At 53.6% G+C, this 18,825-nt stretch overlaps 10 protein-coding genes across 10 annotated transcripts; 7 read left to right on the top strand and 3 right to left on the bottom strand.

Annotated features, from left to right (window-relative positions):
• Positions 1–388: 388 nt before the first annotated feature.
• Positions 389–2,423, bottom strand: N7498_004358 (shugoshin family protein; the record flags this gene model as incomplete). Its single annotated transcript, XM_058451420.1, has 4 exons — positions 389–1,221; positions 1,286–1,812; positions 1,866–2,301; positions 2,375–2,423. The coding sequence occupies 4 exons, from the start codon at positions 2,421–2,423 to the stop codon at positions 389–391; spliced, it is 1,845 nt and encodes a 614-aa protein (XP_058310882.1).
• A 255-nt stretch (positions 2,424–2,678) lies between these two features.
• N7498_004357 (DASH complex subunit DAD2) lies at positions 2,679–3,170 on the top strand (the record flags this gene model as incomplete). Its single annotated transcript, XM_058451419.1, has 3 exons — positions 2,679–2,886; positions 2,935–2,994; positions 3,049–3,170. The coding sequence occupies 3 exons, from the start codon at positions 2,679–2,681 to the stop codon at positions 3,168–3,170; spliced, it is 390 nt and encodes a 129-aa protein (XP_058310881.1).
• A 999-nt stretch (positions 3,171–4,169) lies between these two features.
• Positions 4,170–4,529, top strand: N7498_004356 (uncharacterized protein; the record flags this gene model as incomplete). Its single annotated transcript, XM_058451418.1, has 1 exon — positions 4,170–4,529. One exon carries the CDS (start codon positions 4,170–4,172, stop codon positions 4,527–4,529), a length of 360 nt encoding a protein of 119 aa, XP_058310880.1.
• A 557-nt stretch (positions 4,530–5,086) lies between these two features.
• Positions 5,087–6,821, bottom strand: N7498_004355 (cytochrome P450; the record flags this gene model as incomplete). The annotated part of the gene is made up of 4 exons (XM_058451417.1): positions 5,087–5,397; positions 5,446–5,564; positions 5,624–6,381; positions 6,453–6,821. The coding sequence occupies 4 exons, from the start codon at positions 6,819–6,821 to the stop codon at positions 5,087–5,089; spliced, it is 1,557 nt and encodes a 518-aa protein (XP_058310879.1).
• Positions 6,822–8,261: 1,440 nt separating this feature from the next.
• N7498_004354 (glycerol-3-phosphate dehydrogenase GUT2) lies at positions 8,262–10,540 on the top strand (the record flags this gene model as incomplete). The annotated part of the gene is made up of 4 exons (XM_058451416.1): positions 8,262–8,692; positions 8,755–9,014; positions 9,077–10,405; positions 10,464–10,540. The coding sequence occupies 4 exons, from the start codon at positions 8,262–8,264 to the stop codon at positions 10,538–10,540; spliced, it is 2,097 nt and encodes a 698-aa protein (XP_058310878.1).
• Positions 10,541–10,746: 206 nt separating this feature from the next.
• N7498_004353 (uncharacterized protein) lies at positions 10,747–11,138 on the top strand (the record flags this gene model as incomplete). Its single annotated transcript, XM_058451415.1, has 2 exons — positions 10,747–10,814; positions 10,883–11,138. 2 exons carry the CDS (start codon positions 10,747–10,749, stop codon positions 11,136–11,138), a joined length of 324 nt encoding a protein of 107 aa, XP_058310877.1.
• A 44-nt stretch (positions 11,139–11,182) lies between these two features.
• N7498_004352 (uncharacterized protein) lies at positions 11,183–11,515 on the top strand (the record flags this gene model as incomplete). The annotated part of the gene is made up of 2 exons (XM_058451414.1): positions 11,183–11,308; positions 11,366–11,515. 2 exons carry the CDS (start codon positions 11,183–11,185, stop codon positions 11,513–11,515), a joined length of 276 nt encoding a protein of 91 aa, XP_058310876.1.
• A 1,399-nt stretch (positions 11,516–12,914) lies between these two features.
• On the bottom strand, positions 12,915–13,208 carry N7498_004351 (uncharacterized protein; the record flags this gene model as incomplete). Its single annotated transcript, XM_058451413.1, has 1 exon — positions 12,915–13,208. One exon carries the CDS (start codon positions 13,206–13,208, stop codon positions 12,915–12,917), a length of 294 nt encoding a protein of 97 aa, XP_058310875.1.
• Positions 13,209–15,564: 2,356 nt separating this feature from the next.
• N7498_004350 (uncharacterized protein) lies at positions 15,565–16,437 on the top strand (the record flags this gene model as incomplete). The annotated part of the gene is made up of 5 exons (XM_058451412.1): positions 15,565–15,637; positions 15,687–15,726; positions 15,792–15,801; positions 15,854–15,980; positions 16,037–16,437. 5 exons carry the CDS (start codon positions 15,565–15,567, stop codon positions 16,435–16,437), a joined length of 651 nt encoding a protein of 216 aa, XP_058310874.1.
• Positions 16,438–16,866: 429 nt separating this feature from the next.
• On the top strand, positions 16,867–18,760 carry N7498_004349 (putative Golgi matrix protein; the record flags this gene model as incomplete). Its single annotated transcript, XM_058451411.1, has 6 exons — positions 16,867–16,897; positions 16,958–17,067; positions 17,120–17,524; positions 17,583–18,298; positions 18,354–18,460; positions 18,516–18,760. 6 exons carry the CDS (start codon positions 16,867–16,869, stop codon positions 18,758–18,760), a joined length of 1,614 nt encoding a protein of 537 aa, XP_058310873.1.
• Between the last annotated feature and the right edge of the window lie 65 nt (positions 18,761–18,825).

Genomic DNA, 18,825 nt, shown 5'->3' with positions numbered 1-18,825 from the left:
TAGCCTCATTTCCGTGCTTGAAATGGAGTAGGATGCCGGATCTGCATAGGCCTATTCAAGGGTATCTGGTTATGGCTCATATATGCAGAGTCCCATGCCCTCCCGGTCTCTCTCTAAACACATGAGGACTTGCACTCAAACTCAGATCTTTTCAAACCTGGGCAACGACAAATCTACGACTCCATGAAATATGACATGTGCCGACACGGTGGGATTAATAATCTTCGGCCTACGCACTTGAGGATAAAGCAACCAAATAAAAATACCATTGATTTGCAAGACCAGAATCGCAAGAAGAGGGTATCAGGGTATCTGTATCATAGCTAAGCAAAGGACAATTCAAAATGTAAATACACGATTAAAGCTTAGAACCTTGGGCACCGACCCCTCACACCATCATGCTCTTTCTCCTTGCCCCTACTCGGGTTTCACGCCGATACGCTACATCCATTGCAGAGGAGGTCCACCTTTCGTCACCTTCCGCGTCATCCAGCTGCGCGAACGTGGCTGGGGCTTCTCCGGCCACGTCCACGTCAGGCGGGGATACGTGTCGAGTGGTGCTCTTCGGGTTCGACGAATGCCGCCGCGACTGTCTCCGATGGGATACGGTCCCCAATAATTGCTCTGATGCATTGCCCTTCACGAAAACATCTGTGGCCTGGTCCGCCAGAGCCAAATCTGCAGGAAGACTTCCATTTGAAGCAGAGCTAGGAGCGGTCCCGCTCTTTCTTGGATGTTCGGCCTCGCTGTTTAAACTCTCACGAGGCTGGAAACTGGACGATCTGCGAGACCCGTTGGCTGTGACTGCATCCGCCATTTCCCTTGTCGGGCGACGCATCTTGTCTCGGAGGTTAGGCTCCGCATAGCTGACCACAGCACCACGACGGCGTGAGGGCCGGGATGAAGTCAAATCAGGCACTTCCATGAACACTTCTCCGGACCTGGCCATGGGCGAGTCTTTGAGGACAATGGGAGCAGGCTGGCTATGAACCGCTTCGTCACATTCGGTAGATCGACTGGGACGTTTCGGCTTCTGTAGCGCTGGAGTAGATCGAACGCGAGGCCTCTGACCTAGGCTTTTGTTTTTGGTGCTCTCGAGCTCTTTGGGCTTCAAGGGAGACTGCGTATTCTCATCACTTCCCATTTTCGGCCGCATCTTGTTGTCGGGATGTAAAGTTGCTCCGGCCTTCTTGGGGGAGCCCAGGTTGGCATTTGCGGTCTCTGTTCCACATTGTCAGCAAATTGTACGTGAATTTCATGGTGAGAAGGGAATTGGAGTCCATACTTGGTTCAAGAACCTTCCGTTTGCTGGCCCCGGAGGTGGAAGATCCTCGATTCATGTTCACTGGTGTTTTGCTGGGCGAGAAATCTTGACGCATGAAATCAAATATGTCCGATTGTTTTGAAGTGCTGTGACTCGGACGACTAAATTGAAATTCATCATCCTCTGGAGCCGTATCGGACAAGAAACCGTCGTTGTCAGGGCTAAATTTGCGCTTCGATCCGGATTTCATAGATTGTGCAGTTTCGATCTTGGGACTTGGGATGTCTGACTGAACCGTGCTCTCGGTTATAGGGCCCGCCAAGTCGGTCTTCTTTTTCTTCTTTCGTGTCTCGAGCGTTGGCGGTAGGAACGGCTCCGGCCCTGTGGCCTCGGTCTCGGGTTCGTTCTGACGCTCTGATAGGGGTTTGTGGAACACGGGGCTGGAACTACCCGCTACAATATCCGACTCGTCGTGATCCAGATGGATCTCATGTGGTAATCCGGGTAGACTGCGATCGGCCTGGATGAGATTGTGGATTTCTTGAGGTCTGCAAAGGTTAGCCATGTGATATTTTTCGTGGGGATCCCTTTCGGGTCTTACTCCAATGTGCGCCGCGGATAATATTTATCCTCCAAAATGGCGGGGAGCTTTCCGTCATCGAGCCCAGCATTGCATTCCAAATCTGTCGCTCGAGGTCTCGACTCCAGTGCGGTCGCTTTTGGGTAATCGGACTCTGCACCAGGTTTATCTCCAAGCTTACCAGCCTTGCGAGGTAACCTTCCCAGCTCTGATGCAAGTCCGTTGAGCTCGGCAATTTTCGTTTCCAGGCGATTTTTGATCTCGTAGACCCCGTCGTGGAGCGATTTGGCTGACTCTAGCCGTTCGATCTCCTGGGTGAGGTTGATGACCTGTTCCCGGAGTGAAACATTCTCTCCGAGGAGGTGCGACACCTCGGATTCTAAACTGCGGATGCGTAGGGACTGCATAGAGTTGACCCTTGCGATCTCACGGTTTTGTCGCACGAATCGTCGCTTCACTGGATCATCGCGTTAATTCGTGCCCTTCAAGAATCGGTCGGGAAGTGGGAAAAAAGGGTGGGCGGAACTTACACGCCTCGACGGACTCCGAGGGAGCCGCGAAGTCATTCAGCCGGGCCATGGTGGCAAGGTAGGCCAATTCGCGGATGGGTGTATGAAGCACAGAGTGATTGAAGTATCGAACGTTGATCGAGGTAAACACGGCTGTTGATGTTTACCTGCATTGGGCCTAGCGCATGTTTCTATGACTCAGCAGCCCCTCCAGGAACGCGTGACTTGAAGATCAGGTTGGTCGCCGCTCAAGAACTGTGATCTACGCGAACTGCGCAAACAACATCGCTCTTCTCTGGAAAACGCCAGTCGCCGCATTTCCGTAATGGCCTATTCGTCGCGACCGACCTCCATGCTTCCCGGAGCCGGGCTTCGTCCGCCCTCTCAGCCCTCGTCAGCGTTGTCAACGCGTATCGCGGCCAAGAAGGCCGAGCTGGAGAATCTACGACAGCTGCGGGATTTGAGTGGAACGCTGGCCATGCAAATGCAAGCCCTCGAGAGCAAAATTGCCACGTTGAAAGATGGCACCGAAGGTGGTTTTTCCCCCGTCTGCGACTGCACGCCTACTAATTCGATTCCAGCCGTTGCATGCGTGCTTGCAAATTGGGATAATGTCCTCCGTGCCATCAGCCTCGCCTCCAGTAAGCTTGAGGGAATGCTTATCAGAGGGGTTCAAGTGACTGACGTTATCGCAGAAAAAGCTAGTGGACTTCCGGATTCCACTGGGCCCGAGACAGAGGAATCTCCGAGCGAGTCTCGCTTACCAGCCACTTTGGTTCGCATCCCCGCCGACCAACGCGACAAATCCGGCGAATGAGGTAGAGGCCGTTCCTTTTCGACTTGACTCCGGATACAGGATGGCGAGCTACGGACTTCAATCTGTACGCCTCTCTCGTTCCCACCATCGGCCCTATCATGTGCGACTAGCCTCAACCCCTCTCAGCAATTTCGCCCAATTGCCCGTCGCCATAGACCCGGAGAAATGTCGGCGCGACAAGCCAGGATCGTGATCGCCGGGTTCCCATGGGTTAAGTACCGTGAGCACGATCCTTTGGTCCCCCCCCGCATTTCAGGGGATTTGCATTCCTCAACCGATCATCGCGTGACCCTTTAGCGTAGTAGACGCAGCCTGAGTTTATCTGGAGGGGGATTTGAGGGGTCCGAGGGGTTGGAGAGGGGGAAGGACCAACCAAGTGACGCGCAAAAGCAAGGATGAGAAGGTTACCACCTCATCATAGTTTCAGGCGCCACGCCATGTAATTACATCAAACAATTATCTGGACGATGATGGAGTAGCGCAAGGTTTGAATGATCTTCGTGGCTGGAGATAGCTACACATCTCTTCTTCCGGTATCGTCACCAGTCAACTCAGGCACCCACAGCCCATCGGTGGGCTCAGACCTCATGTGGGCAGACGACGGGCTCGCGAGGCACGACGTGAGTGGGGAATTCGACGACGGTTGCCCATTCGAGGTTCCTGCAGCTGGAATTCTCGCAAGGTCCGCTTTTTCGCCTTAAGCGCCCGAGCCACGCCAAAATTTGGCCCCCCTCCCCCCGCAACCATCGTGCTGCGCCGTGGTAGGCTGCAGGGATTATCCGTGCGAGGATCATGCTTTTTGTATTTGTATATTATTTGCCTCGTACCCGTACCCGGGTGTGGCATGACCGTGACACGGTGGATCCATGAGGTGATCGCTGAACTCAACTACATATCTGCACGCCCGGCTGCTCTCCGGGTTCTGCCTTTTACTCGACTCTTCAACGCCCTCTCTTCCTCTCTCCCTCTCCCTCTCCCTCTCCATATCTCTCACACACCATGTCCACCGAATGGTCTTTGGATTTCTGTCTCGTCTGTGACCGACAGACCTCGGGCGGTCCCTACTGCTCTCAATCATGTCGACTCGCCGAGCTGGATCGAACATCTGCCGAAGACGACTCGTCGCAGAAGCCTCGACAGACTGTGAATATCCATTCTCGTTCATCCACCGCCGACTCCAACATTGACACCCGATCTGCACGTAGCCTATCGGCTTCGTCCTCCCAAACCTCGCTATCCTCCCTCAGGAGCCACGCCTCAAATGCCACCCTTTCCGACCAGCTTCAGGATGAGCTGCGAGACTATGCGAGCTGCTTCGATCCCGTCCGAGACCTCAAGCGGCGCTTGACCACCTCGTAAACCATCTCGAGCCTGCCTCGACCGATCTTCATACGATCTATCACCCTTCGGGCATCGATGCCCTTTCTCTCAGCGAAACATTGCATAACTCGGAAAACACCGGCGTCAGTGGGAAAAAAGAAATTTGGCTTGGATTTGGAATACTTCCCGCTTTTCACGAAACGAAACTATATACCCTTTTGTTGTCGTTTTGTTTTTTATGTTGGACCTTGTGATATATTTGGAATTGGAAGGATTTAATGGGCTCATGATACAGAATGTTGCAAAGCCCGTGATTTGTACGGGGCGCTTAGCGATGGATCTGATGCCAGAATGTAGACTACACATCAAATGAAGAAGCTCCGTGGAGCATCAATTGGCCAAAGCGGTATCGAGCGTAAACAGTGGGGATAGTCGGGTGGATGCTCGGATGCTCCACCCACGAGTGGTTTGATCTTGAGCTGCCAGCACCGATTGGATCTTCCGGTCGTCAAGGTTTAACAGTCACTCATGATCCCATGCCATGAGTTCATGTTTCCACTCTCCTCTTCGTTTCAGGTCGTGTTTTCCCGTCCCGTTCAGGATGTCGTCAGAATTTTATTCAACGCACCGGCGTCCTTGGGCACGAATCGCACCTTGTACTTTTGCGGAATGGCAACCAGACTGGTCGGGTCGGAGTTGCCATGAACGGGGTGCCAGTCCACGTCGTCATGGGGTTTGATGTGGAAGCTGTTGAGCATCCGCATGAAGACCAGATAGAGTTCGCGGTTGGCCAGTAGCGACCCGGCGCACATGCGATAGCCCATGCCGTAGGTGAACAAGGGTGCGTCCGGTTGCTCAAACCACCGCTCCGGCCGAAACATGTCCGGGTCGGTCCACACGTCCGGATCTATCAATGGGTTAGTCGAGGCCGACGTGACGCTGTATGACCACTTACCCATATTGCATGCCCAGGCATTCAGGAAGAAGACGGTGCCCTTGGGAATTACGGTACCCTGGTACGTGATGTCTCTAATCGAGGTTCGAGGGAGGGCGAGTCGAAGGACCGTGAAGTACCTAAAGAGAGTCAAGCCCGGTAAGCCTAGTTCGTTGATGATACCGATGGTCACCCTTACCGAAGACACTCCCTCACCAGGGCTGCAACATATGCGCATTTCTGGTCGTCGTCCGCCGCGCACATGGGATCGTTCGTGCCGTACATCTCCTGGATTGCCTTGGCGGCCTTGTCCTGCACATCGGGTCGTGTCGAGAGTAGGCCGATACTCCACGCGACGAGAGTGGTGACGGTGTCGAGGCCGCCAGAAAGCATCGTCAAGCTGATCGAGGTGAGCTCCTCGCTGTTCAACTTGGCCTCCTCATCCAAAATCACGTTGGCCTGAATGCACGGCTTATGCGTTCCCTTTTCCATTCGGTCATCCAGGTTCCGGTTGAGAGAGCCCAGATACTTGTCTCGTCGCTTACGCATTTCTGCCGCCTTCTTGGAATTGCTGCTGAACGGGTTCAGCCGCAGAAGAGGAATATAATCCTGTAAATTACCCGTGGTACTGCGGAACTTGCTAATCTCCTCCTCCACATGCGTGATCTCGTCGAACATGTCCTCTTCCTGGGATGCCACACGGACACCCCAGTTCAGAGTCAAAGCCAGACTGAGACTCAAGCGCTGAATCATGGGCATCGGATCAACCGGGGTCTTGCCGCCATTGCCATAGCGATTCAGCTCTTCCACGAAGGCCTTGGACTCCACGTCCAGATGAGGGACGTACGTTTCAACCGACGGCCGATTGAGAGCCGAGGCAGCACCCTTTCGGCGACGCTTCAGCGAGTCACTGTAGGGTGAAGTTCCAATAGTCGTGCCGGCTGTATTGGAGACGATCTATGGAGGGCCGACATTAGTTCATGGCGAAGACAGACACGACACGGGTGTCGAAGTGCAGCTCAACTCACCTTGTGGAACGTATAGAATTCCGGCCGCGAGCTCAGAGCTTGAGCATTCTGACCGAAGAGGACTTTCGCCGCTGCAGCGGAGTTCACCACGACTACGGGAATGTTGCCCAGCTGAATCTGATACACGGATCCAAATTTCCTCGACCATATGCGATACTGCTCTGCCGCGTTCGATCGAATCTGGGCCAGGTTTCCGATCAGCGGCAGGCCGATAGGGCCTTTCATACCCTTGACGCGGGCCGAAGAGCGAACGAACTCGTTGAGGATGACATAGAGGAAGGGTAGGATGAGGACAGCGATGCCCAGTGACTGCATGGGAGACTGGATCACTCTGGCCTGTAGGGCCGAGATTATTCTTGCGATGGCCATGGCTGGATGTTTGGTTTCTCTCCCAGAACCGGGACTCAACAGTCACGGGCCAAAATATAAGAGACTTCAGAGGGAGGAACGGCAACGGCTTGAATGGAACATTTCCGTGCTGCCCAGCGAACGCTTCCAGTTCTCAGAGCAGCCGGAGAGCAGAGAGTACTACCCCACACTTTTACCTCAGGCGTCGACCGCGCCGAGTTCCGCGCGGAATTGAACCGCCCTGTTCTGCACCGGAAATACAGCGCTCGATCGACGAATCCCATAGTTCATAGTACGGTGTACGACGTCTTTGTATATATTGACCGTATAATAGCCCACGTCTACTCGGTCTGTCTAGGGTCTGGATGAGTCGCTAAGAGCAGGCCTGGATACATAACTATGCCGAAGCCAGACTCTAGGGCTTCGTCCCGTGACCGGGGTTCCTGCACTCGTGCAGCTTGACCCCTGTTCAATCTTATTTATATACGGGACTAGTGACAATGGCCCTAATAATAAGAAGCAATCAGCAGTCTCCATTCTTACACGGGTCCTCAAGTCAGATTTGCCTGCTCCACTCTCCAATCATGAAGGGATCGTCGTTGAGCGCGGCATTCCCGCAAACCGGCAAGGAGCGCAATGCGAAGCTGGCACGGGATGTGGATCTCATCCGGTTTTGTTTGGATCTTCCGTACTCCGTATCCCGTAGAGAAGGGGGGAGAGAGAGTGAACAGGGCAGGTTGGCATGACGCTACATAGTGGATCCGCGAAAGTCGCCCCTGAAAACCGGGGCCGCGATCTGTGTGGATCGAGCCGCAAGTCAGCTGCGCATGCAAAAATTGTACTATGGTATTATTTTCGCCGAGTCCAGAACGGGGCGACATCGGGACCATGCGAGGACGGGATCGTCAGGCTTGCCGAAGCCCGGTTCCTAGCAAGGAGAGAGACCCTGGCAAAAAGAAAACGGGACGCGAAATCTCTGCGCGTCACATGTAGCCGGGGCGGAACTCCGGTGGATTCGAACAAGGTCGCTGCCGAGGCAATGATTGGTGGAGGAATGCAATTCAGAGCATGGACGCCGTCATGTTGATCCACCGCCAGTGGCCTCCAATGGGCCGGGTCCAAGGGAATGACGCAGGGTGTGTCCAAGGTAAAGATGGGTTATCAACCGGTTTGATGTGGGAAGGTGTAGCGGATAACGTAGCCCCATTTCGCATATCCTGCCTTAAGATGCTGACTGCCCCAAAGTATTTGCCGGGTTCCATAATCGTTAGCTGTGACTCGTTGCTACCTCCCCTCCCGTCCTCTTTCCCATCCTTCTTCCCTCCTCCACTCTCTCCTCTCATCACCCCCCTTCAATTGCACGACCCTTAATCGAAGGGCCGCCATTGACTCGGTCGATTGACCCTTACAACATATCTTGTGTGAATTGCTAGGGACTAAGAGTCCAACCGATATCGGATAATGGCCGCTCGTCATTCGCGCAAGTTTCTGCGACCTTTGCTCTACACTTCGGCGGCCGCGGCCGCCGGTGCTGGAGTCCTCTACATCTCCTACCGTCCGCGCAATATTCCCGGTCTCGAAGCTCCCGCAGTTCCCCCGCCCGGCTACCGTGAAGGCAAGCTGGTGCCTCCTGTTTTCCCCACCATCAAATCTCGCCTGGAGCAGATCCAGGACTTGAAGCGCAGCCAGAATGAGGAGGAATACGACCTGCTGGTCATCGGAGGTGGTGCGACGGGTTCAGGTATCGCTTTGGACGCGGCCACTCGAGGATTGAAGGTTGCGGTGGTTGAGCGCGATGATTTCAGTGCCGGTACCAGTAGCAAGAGTACCAAGTTGGTGCACGGTGGTGTTCGCTACTTGGAGAAGGCCGTTTGGGAATTGGACTACAACCAGTCAGTTTTCCATCTTGCCTCGCGCTCCGATGTTAATTTTGCTGACGTGCGTGGCGTTGCAGATATAAGCTGGTGAAGGAAGCTCTCCGTGAGCGCAAATATTTCTTGAACACGGCTCCTCACCTCTCACAGTGGCTTCCTATCATGGTGCCGGTGCAGAAATTGTGGCAGGCTCCTTATTTCTGGGCTGGTTGCAAGGCCTATGACTTCCTGGCTGGTTCGGAAGGCATTGAAAGCTCGTATTTCCTGACCAAGAGCAAGGCAATTGATGCCTTCCCCATGTTGAAGCGCGAGAACGTGGTCGGTGCCATGGTGTACTACGGTAAGACAACGCCCTTGGCTCCTCGAGCTAGTGTATAAGGGGGAATTGCTGACTTGTTGAAGATGGCGCACACAACGATTCCCGTATGAACGTTTCCCTCGCCATGACAGCTGCTCTCTACGGTGGTACCGTCGTGAATCACATGGAGGTTACTGGTCTGACCAAGGACGCCTCCGGCAAGCTGTGCGGTGCGCGCATGAAAGATGTGATTCCCTCCAAGGACGGTGAGGAGACCGAAGAGTTCAGCATCCGCGCCAAGGGTATCATCAACGCCACGGGTCCCTTCACCGACTCCATCCGCAAGATGGACGAGCCGGGTATCAAGGAGATCGTGGCCCCCAGCTCCGGTGTTCACGTCATTCTTCCCGGATACTACAGCCCTTCGAACATGGGGCTGATCGACCCATCGACCTCCGACGGCCGTGTCATTTTCTTCCTTCCCTGGCAGGGCAACACCATTGCCGGTACTACCGATGCACCCACTGAAATCACCCCCCACCCGGAGCCCTCCGAGCAGGACATCAACTGGATTCTGTCGGAGATTCGCGGCTACCTTGCCCCAGATATCACTGTCGACCGGAGCGACGTTCTGGCCGCCTGGTCGGGTATCCGTCCCTTGGTCCGCGACCCCAACAAGACCAGCTCTCAGGCCCTGGTTCGCAACCACCTGATCACCGTTTCCCCCTCGGGACTGTTGACCTGTGCCGGTGGTAAATGGACCACTTATCGTCAAATGGCCGAGGAGGCTGTAGATGAGGCTATCAGCCAGTTCAACCTGAAGCCTCGGGAGGTCAAGGACGCTCCGGATATCAGTGGTGTCGGTGGCAGTGGCCTGGTCGCTGACGGCGCCACTCTGGACGGTTCCTGCCAGACCCACCAGGTCCGCCTGATCGGCGCCCACGGTTTCTCCAAGACTCTCTTCATCAACCTGATTCAGCACTTCGGTCTCGAGACCGACGTAGCTCAGCACCTCACCATCTCGTACGGTGACCGCGCGTGGCAGGTCGCCGCCTTGTCGTCCCCGACCAATGCTCGCTTCCCGGTTCGGGGCTGCCGTATTTCCCCCATGTACCCCTTCGTTGACGGCGAGGTCCGCTACGCTGTCCGCCACGAATATGCTCAGACCGCGGTTGACGTGATTGCCCGTCGCACTCGCCTGGCTTTCCTGAACTCCGAGGCTGCCCTGGAAGCGCTTCCGAGCGTCATCGACCTGATGGGCGAGGAACTGAACTGGTCCGACCACCGCAAGGACACTGAATGGAAGGAGTCGGTGTCATATCTCTCTTCGATGGGTCTCTCCAAAAACCTGCTTAGCCTGTCTCGACAGGAGGTCCTCAACGGCCGCGTGAGAGATTTCCATGTCGACTCGCGCAAGACTTTCTCCCGCACTGGTACGTTGCCTGAATCATTCACTAATAAATCAATAAATCATTTGCTGACCATTCCCAGACCCGCCGGCGGACATTCTCGAGGGCGAGTCTATTGCCCAACCCACTGGTGATGCCGTATCGGCCTCGGCCAATTAGATGTGTGTGGTATATAAGCTAGAATCAGTCACTGTACAAATATAAATGTTTCCCTTGTTCCTATCACCAGCTCAGTTACGCAGACCAGAATCAGAATGAGACTACGAAACATGGGCCGGGGAGACTGCCAGGCGAGACGATCACCACATACATAGGATAGATACCCCATCGGATCGGTCAAACAAGATCACCCACACATTTAAAGTATGGCAGATGCCAGCGATCTTCTCGTGGACCGCTTCGAGTGCCGATTCCTGGGCATTGTACAGCCTAGGTTCTTCGTCTTCGTGATGGGCAACCGTATCCTCACGATTGGCGATTGAGATGAACCTCCTCAACGAGCGCTCCACTTGCACCAACCTTTATGCTTCCGTTGCTTTGGCTCGAGAAACTACCCCGTCTTTCGTCGGTGAGCTTCGTTAGCACCACCGGTGCAGTTTTGACCAGCATGATCGGTGTTTCTCTTGAACAGATACCCCAAGGTCACATCCCAGCCTTTTCTCCTGCTCCGACGGTGCATGAGGCGCGCCTGGCCGGGGCTAATGTTGTCTTTGATACGATGGCCATGTGTCCTTCGTCACCTTATCCTCCGAGCTAAAAGACATCAGGGACTTCCCGAGAGCCCTTCTGCAAGTATGCAAAATGATCCTGTATACCATCACCGTAAGTGGGAGCTATGCATACGTGCGGTCAGATGTCATGTCTCTGGCTCTGAATTCTGCACGGAAGCTTTTTCGAAGGATCTCATACGGAATTGCCATTCCCACGGTATGTGTCACGCAGTGGACTACCGTGTCCAGGTATAACTGACCTGATCCGATCTAGATTGTGAGCGGAGGGGTTGTGAATGCGCAGATTGCGGTGAAGTTCATTTATGTTCGTCTGTTTCGAGGCACCAACTCAATGCATACCCGGTCGTTCGTGACCCGCGCAGCTTGGACCCTCATCTGTGCTGTTTCTTGGATACTGCCCTGAATAATAGTTGAGATACTGGTCTTCAATGATGTCTCGGGCCCTGCGGTATGTCTCGCTGGAACAAGACCAATGCTTGGAAGCAAGATTGATTGATCTTTGGACTTCCCTTTTCGCCAGTTGGGCTTCGTTTCGCTTTCCGGGAATTTTTTTGGCTTTACTTGAACCGAAATTGTTGGTTCATGACCCGGAGCCAGAAACTACTTTTTTGGCTTTAGATTTTTTTCTGGTATTTTTGGACTGTATTTTTCCGTGAGATCGATCATCCAGAAATTGCGTGAAGTACTCGGGGGAGAGAGCTTCTCATATACAGACAATTCGTTGTACTAAGTCTGTTGGGTGTTATAAAAGTGGCGACTCTTCAAGGAACCTGGTGCTCGGCAAGTTTGGGGAACGCAGACCGATCATTAGGCTACGGAAGCCACACATACTTTACAGAATTCACTCCTTCAAACGAGTCACGCCTCCTTGGGCAAACCATTCTTAGTAATGGCCGGACCAAGGAGATATTTTAGGGCCTCATTAGGCGGTCATGACCATCGGTCCGGGCATATTCGAAGAGACGTGCATAACGATACCTTGAAAAAGGGAACCAAAAGATATCTAGAAGGAGGTTCGGAAGAACTAAGAGAATAAAGTGTTTAGGTCCATCTGCAATATCTCCTTGGTCCGGCTGGATGGCGGAAATCGGTCCCCCATCGCAATGCCAAAAGTACCGGAGTACCTTTACCCACAGTCGCTAGCGGGCCCGTCGGAGAAATTGCTGGCGGATCCATGCAGCTATTTGCCACGCGGTTTCGAGATGTGGTCATATGAGACGTCATTATATTTACACTGTGTCAATCATATAGGCTCATACGGCTGAGATACCGTCGTAACAATCCAGTCAATATATAATTTTCACAAGACGAGTCATTGCTTCGTCTCCTTCTTCAATCAGATCACTTCCGGTGGTATGCGGAGATGCCCTGCCCGATGCATGCGGTCCCGACTGAGACAGGGATCGATGCACCACACACCGACTCCCGCTAGAAGCGCAACGGCCCGCATCATACTGCTCCCCCTCCTCGAGCGCATGTCTAGGCAGAAGTGGACTGGCCCAGCCACAGAGCCGCCTTGGTCTGCTGTCTCCCCAGCTCCTACCGTCGGGGGGTTCTCTTCTGCAGCTGAGAATTGTCGGTGTGGTCACCTGCGGAGCACAGCATGGGGCTGAGCATCATAGTGTACCGATCTCTTGTTCCGGATTTGTGCCAGTATGGGGTTAACCGCGGCAGGTTTACAGATGCAGGCCTCGTCCGTCACGAGCATTCTGGGATGTGCACGCTGAAACAATGCCCTCAGTTGAAGACACATATTCAGCTCGGTAGCTTGTCTCAAGTCAAGCTGGGTGTGGTCGTTCTGATTATTTCTTTCTTCCGTCGACATTGGGCGGGCCGTGATAATTGTCCCAGAATCGCCTCACGGCCCCTTGGGCCACAGCGGAACCACGGTAGCGTTCGAGGAAATAGTTGAGAAGAGCAAACTCATCTGGACTAGGAACATAGGTTTGGGGTGCGGCGCTGATCCGACTCCATAGTTCAGCGATAGCAGCTTCGAGGATGGTGGTAGTATGATCGTCCACCGAGCCAGTTTCACAGTCTCGGGCGCGTTCTAAAGCCCGCCGGATGGCCTCCGGATCTCCTGATGAGCGGGACATATCGAGGACGATGCGACGATTGAAGATGCGGGGTCCTCCAGGGGTTCGTGATGGGGAATTGCCGCGGACGGCGGAGGAGATGGAGATGCGTACGAGGGGAACCGGTGAAATTGAGACAAAAAGGCGAGGGAAAGAAGGTAAAATCTTGCATGCGACCAGATGGAACTTCGGAGTCTTTTTCAATTATCAACTGGAGCCGAAGTGGAGCAAGGGAAAGGGGAGAGGGGGGGGGGAGGGAGGGAGGGACCCGTCCAGTAGGCCGAGATGCTAAGAGTGACACCCGGCAAAACACCGGTAGCTGTCAACTTTAGTTTCCATAGATCCCGATGCACAAAGACAGACACAGATGGGAACTCATCCGGGGGAAGAGAAAAAGACGGCGCCTAGATTCTCCAAGGACGGTCGAGGAGGTTCCCGTAAGAGGCCACCGGGATGTCCAGGATGGGACATCAGCCCTTTTAATATGAACAGGAGGGTAGTGGGATGGTTTGGCATGAACGGGCTCGCCCGCCGTGGAAGCATTTACCGCCCTTGGCGTAACGGTTTTTTCGGCCTAAATTATGACATGCTCCGGCTAGGATCGAGCTAGCCGGGGAGGATCGAAACGAGTCCACCACGAATGCCAGGCCCAGATTTGTCGCTGGGCCATTGAGTTCAAGGGTAAGGCAGGTCGCTTAAGCCTGATAGATTAGAAGCACGACCAATCCAACTCGCAAGTGAGAAAAATGCATGCCCCGAGCCCATCAGGTCCGGTGCATCAGCTGAGTGGAGATCTGCTAGTCCGGGACGGTGAGGCTCCTCAACTTCCCGAAATAGTCATTCCGCGCTCCAGGGTCTCCTATCGCGGCGCCAGCTCCATTCCCTTACCCAGTGGGTTTGCGGTGGTTCATGTTGAAGGGCGACTGGAAATCCTCGACCTTGCATTGACCCGAAGGCCTGACTCGGATGAAAATGGGCAACATAGAAGGGCTCAACAATTTAGGAGTCAGTGCTGATCGTTGCTTGGTTATTTTTCTTTTCTTGACTCGTCCCGCGCTTGTCGACCGCGCACACATGGCTCCATTGGCGCAGCATCGCAGGAGTTGGAGGAAGATGATTCTCTCGCGCAAGCTATCCACCAACTGAGCAGATTGCACTTTGGCACCACATCTGGGTCACTTGTTGATCCGGCGCTTCCTGGGCCGTTTCAGAAGGTCTCGCCGACATAGACGCGGACGATGGAACCGCCGCAGCCTCATCCCCGGCGACCCTTTTCGGCTTCATGATATGTTACACGAACGGAAAGTGAGGGCTTCACGGAGCCAGGAGGCAAATCGGATCGAGCTTAAGCTTCAAAGGGGGGTGGAGAGTGGGAAGGTTCGCATCGACCGGAAGGAAGCTGAAACCCAGAGAGATTATTGCGCCGGAATGAAGTCCATCGGGCTCTCCACACCAGTGCATCAAATGCATCTGTCTCCCTGAGATACTGATTTCCCCCTGCACCAAGTTGGGACAGAAAGCGAAGTTTGGGAACTTGGAAGAACAGGGGACCGGAGAACTGTGCCTGAAGGAGCTCCACCGCGCAACTCTAAATGAATGAGCGAACCAGACCGCTCCAAAAGCTTCACGTTGATTGTGCTGGTTTCTTATCTTCCACATATTGGTTCCACATATTTCCCGGGGAGGTGTTGTATCCTAGAGGGGAATGAGATGGTCTGGTAACGTCGGTCACGTCGCGATTACCACCGATCCATTTCGGAACTGCAAGTCTCTTCGCACCGCTTTGACTTTTCGTGTCGCCCTTACTTTCCTGTGAGCTTGTATAAGGTTCTTGCGCCTCTCTAGTATTTCCTTACGAATTGAACTTGTGCCCTAGTCTCTGGTTCGGCTCGTCGTGTACATGGCGATGTCTTCTTGGGTTTCTTCACGTAAACTTGTTTTACCTATATTAAGACACCGAGATGGACGCAGTGCCATTCCTTGAGCATATTGCGTGTCCTTGGTAAAAATGCGATTGTTATTTTTCCAAGTCTCCCTAGTCAGGAAACGAACTCATGAATACTCATCCCACCCGATTTATGAATGATCAGACTACCCCACGTTTTTGAAGAGCGCCCACTCCATTCAATAGGAAACATGAGACATTCAATTTTGAATATTCATCCTCGTAGAACCTTCAAATGTTGGAATGACTTGTGTACCTTTGTACTCTATACTCCCTTCACTGCCAGTGGCCGAACTATATCGCTGGATGACTCAGCAGCCAATATTTCCAACGTGCCTCGAACTTCCCCGGCGACTTGGGATTTCTTGAAGGAGCCAACGTGCCCAGCATACGACCGGTCGAAACCCGCCTGGCCACGGAAGTCTGTTCGCCATGGTCTACTATTTCACATCCAATGTCGTCAGCCCGTCCGCCTTCCTGTATGTCGGCAAGGACAAGTTCGAAAGTATGCCACCGATTGGCTCGCTGAGGAACGTTCCTAACAGTTTCGCCAGATGAGGATCTGATCAACTTTGGATTAGACAGCGATGTCTGGTATGCCTGGCCTGCTATAATGCCTCGTGGATTGTGTGACTAATGATTCCATTGCCTCGTGACAGGGTCGGTTTCGTTGCCCATTGCACACCCGTTGCGACCAATGCTCTGATACTTGCCCACCCAGTTCCACGTTGATAACCTCTCGAGTGCCCACGTCTACGTACGGCTCCGCGACGGAGAAACATGGGATAATATCCCACAACCCCTCCTCGAGGACTGCGCACAACTCACCAAGGCGAACTCCATCGAGGGTCAGTGACGAGAATACCCCCGACGCCTGCATATGGAAACTGAGAGCCACCTACAGGAAACAAAAAGGATAACATCACCATCATCTATACGCCATGGTTCAACCTCTACAAGGATGGCTCGATGGCCACCGGTCAAGTCTCCTTCCACAACCCTAAGCTGGTCCGCAAAATCCTGGTCCGAGAACGCGAAAATCCGATTGTCAACCGACTCAACAAGACCCGTGTCGAGAAGTTCCCTGATCTCCGAGCGGAGAAGGAGGACTTCATGAAGAAGAAGCGAAACGACGAGCGGAAGACTCGAGACCAGCAGCGAGAGAAGGACAAGCTGGAAAAGAGAGAGCGTGAACAACTCAAGTGGCAGAAGGACCATGCGTACGACGACATGTTCAGCGCAGAAAACATGGAGGCCAGCAACAATCAGGACCGGGATGAGGACTTCCTGGACGACTTTATGTGAGGCAATATGTGAGGCCACGATCTCGCAGGTCGACGATAAAACATGATGCTATGAAGCTCTTTTTTCACGCCCGAACCCATTGGAAATAATGGGCATTCTCACAATGCAAAAGATAAGCAACTTGATTAGAGTAAAAGTATGGGCAAATGGCCCTTGTACATGTGCTGGGACGCAAGGACGAGTCGGTGTACGAGGGATGCCAAGCATGCCGTGTAAAGAGCACCCTTCAGATAACATGAAACATTTCTCTAGTAGACAACTTCATGGTTGAAGGTTCAAAGGCGTTGACGGTGTCAGGTAGATTAATCATCGCGATCCGTATTAGGGCGGAAAGGACCCAGCCCGCGCTAGTGCTGTTGACAGCTTTACCTGGGACTCCGTTCGTCACCTCTTTCTCCCCTTCGGAGACAATCAACAGACGTCGCCAGCATGCCTGGAGAAAATCCCCCACCTGCTCAAGGTGCGACTATTGGACATTTAATCCCCTGAGTTCTATCCCACTGACCCCGCTCGATCCCAGGCTCCAAGTCGAAGAAGAACAAGAAGAAGGGCGCGAGAGCCAAGGAGAACCCCCAAGAGGCCGAGAACGACCGTCCAGATGTGTCGGAAAACAAAGACGATGCCGGTCAGGTGTGTCACGGTTCCCCCCGTTTGCCATTGCAACCGTTACTGAGAAGCCCAGGACGACCCCGATGAACCGGCCGATTCAATAGCAACAACCCCCGATGCCGACGGTGCTCAACCCGGTGTCACCGACAGTGGCGCGCAAAACCAACATTCCGAGAACCAGAAACCCACCGGCGCTGCTGCTCAAGAGACTCGCGACCCCGCCTTCAACGACGCCGAGCCCAAAGACCGCTTCGATGCGCTTGTTCGAGACCGAGACTCCCTCCGTGCCGAAGTCATCGATATGCGCAAGTCCCTCGAAGAGATCCAATCCAGACACAAGACAGACATGGAGTCTCTGCAACTGAAGTTGGAAGACTCGGAGACCAAGAAGGAACAAGCAGAAACGCAATTCCAGAACCTCCTGGAGCGCGTGAATACAATTAAGTCCCAGCTCGGGCAACGGATGAAGGAGGATGCTGTGCGTTGACCTGTCTCGTTGATCTCTACCGAGCGACCCTGCTTACATGTGGATACAGGAAGAATTGGCTCAAGCTCGATCCCAGATCGAAGAACTGGAGGATGAAAACGTAAACCTGAAAGAGCAGCTCGAATCAAAGTCTACGGAACTAGCAGGCCTCTCAGAAGAGTCGGCCCGGCAATCCAAGGAGATCTCCACCCTTCGGGATCGTACGAACTTATCTCAGCAAAACTGGCTCAAGGAAAAGGAGGAACTGATGGAGCAGGAGTCGTACCTTCAAGCCGAGTTTGAACAGGCAAAGGAGGCCATGCACAGCTGGGAAGTCCTTGCAATGGAGGAACGATCGATTCGTGAGAATCTAGGCGAGAAAGTCGCCGACCTAGAAGAGCAGCTTGGTAATCTCCGGGACGCCTATGAAAAAGCTTCGAATGAACGTGACAGCCAGCAGTCGACCGTTGACGGTTTGCAAAGGGCTTTGCAGGAGATTCAAACGGCACGAAAACAGGAGCTTCGGGAGCTGGTGGAGAGCTCTGACTCTCAGCTTGAAGAGTTGAGGCGATCCCTACGGGATGCGCAGCAACAAGCTAGCGACGCCGACAAGAATCTCCACGCCGCACAGGAAGAATTGGAACGGGCGCGTCCGTTCGAGAAGGAGGTCAAGGAGAAGAATCTTCTCATTGGCAAGCTGCGACACGAAGCAGTCACCCTCAATGACCATTTGACGAAGGCCTTGCGATTCCTGAAGAAGGGAAAGCCAGAAGACAACGTGGACCGGTGAGACTCGCTTGGAGTGAGGACCGATGCGTTCATTCGTTGCTAACATCTCCAGACACATTGTCACGAATCATTTGCTACATTTCCTGGCCCTGGATCGATCGGATCCAAAGAAGTTTCAAATTCTCCAGCTGATTGCAGCTCTACTGGGTTGGGACGATGGTAGGTGTCCCTCTCGCACTGCTTATACTTGCGTTTCGCTTATCCGTGTATACAGAACAACGTGAACAGGCAGGGTTGGCCCGACCGGGAACTTCGAGCATGCCAGGGAAGCTTCGCGTGCCCGGTACTCCTCTACGTACACCCAGCACGCCGAACCTGGCCACCGAGTTCATGGACAACGGAGCATCGAGCAAGGAGTCGTTGGCCGAACTGTGGTCTAATTTCCTGGAGCAGGAAGCAGAGGCCGGGAACATGAATTCGATGAGACGAGGGAGTCATCCCGGCCCCATGAAGTCATAGCGCATGTGTTATGTTATTTTTATGTCGAGGGCTGTGTATGTATAGATGAGCATCGATGTCGGGGT

The sequence above is a fragment of the Penicillium cinerascens genome, assembly GCF_028974065.1.
Source record: "Penicillium cinerascens strain IBT 15544 chromosome Unknown contig_24_segment0_segment0, whole genome shotgun sequence".
Classification (NCBI taxonomy): Eukaryota; Fungi; Ascomycota; class Eurotiomycetes; order Eurotiales; family Aspergillaceae; genus Penicillium; species Penicillium cinerascens.
The sequence above is the reverse complement of the archived record's forward strand: the minus strand, read 5'-3'. Positions and strand labels throughout refer to the sequence as shown.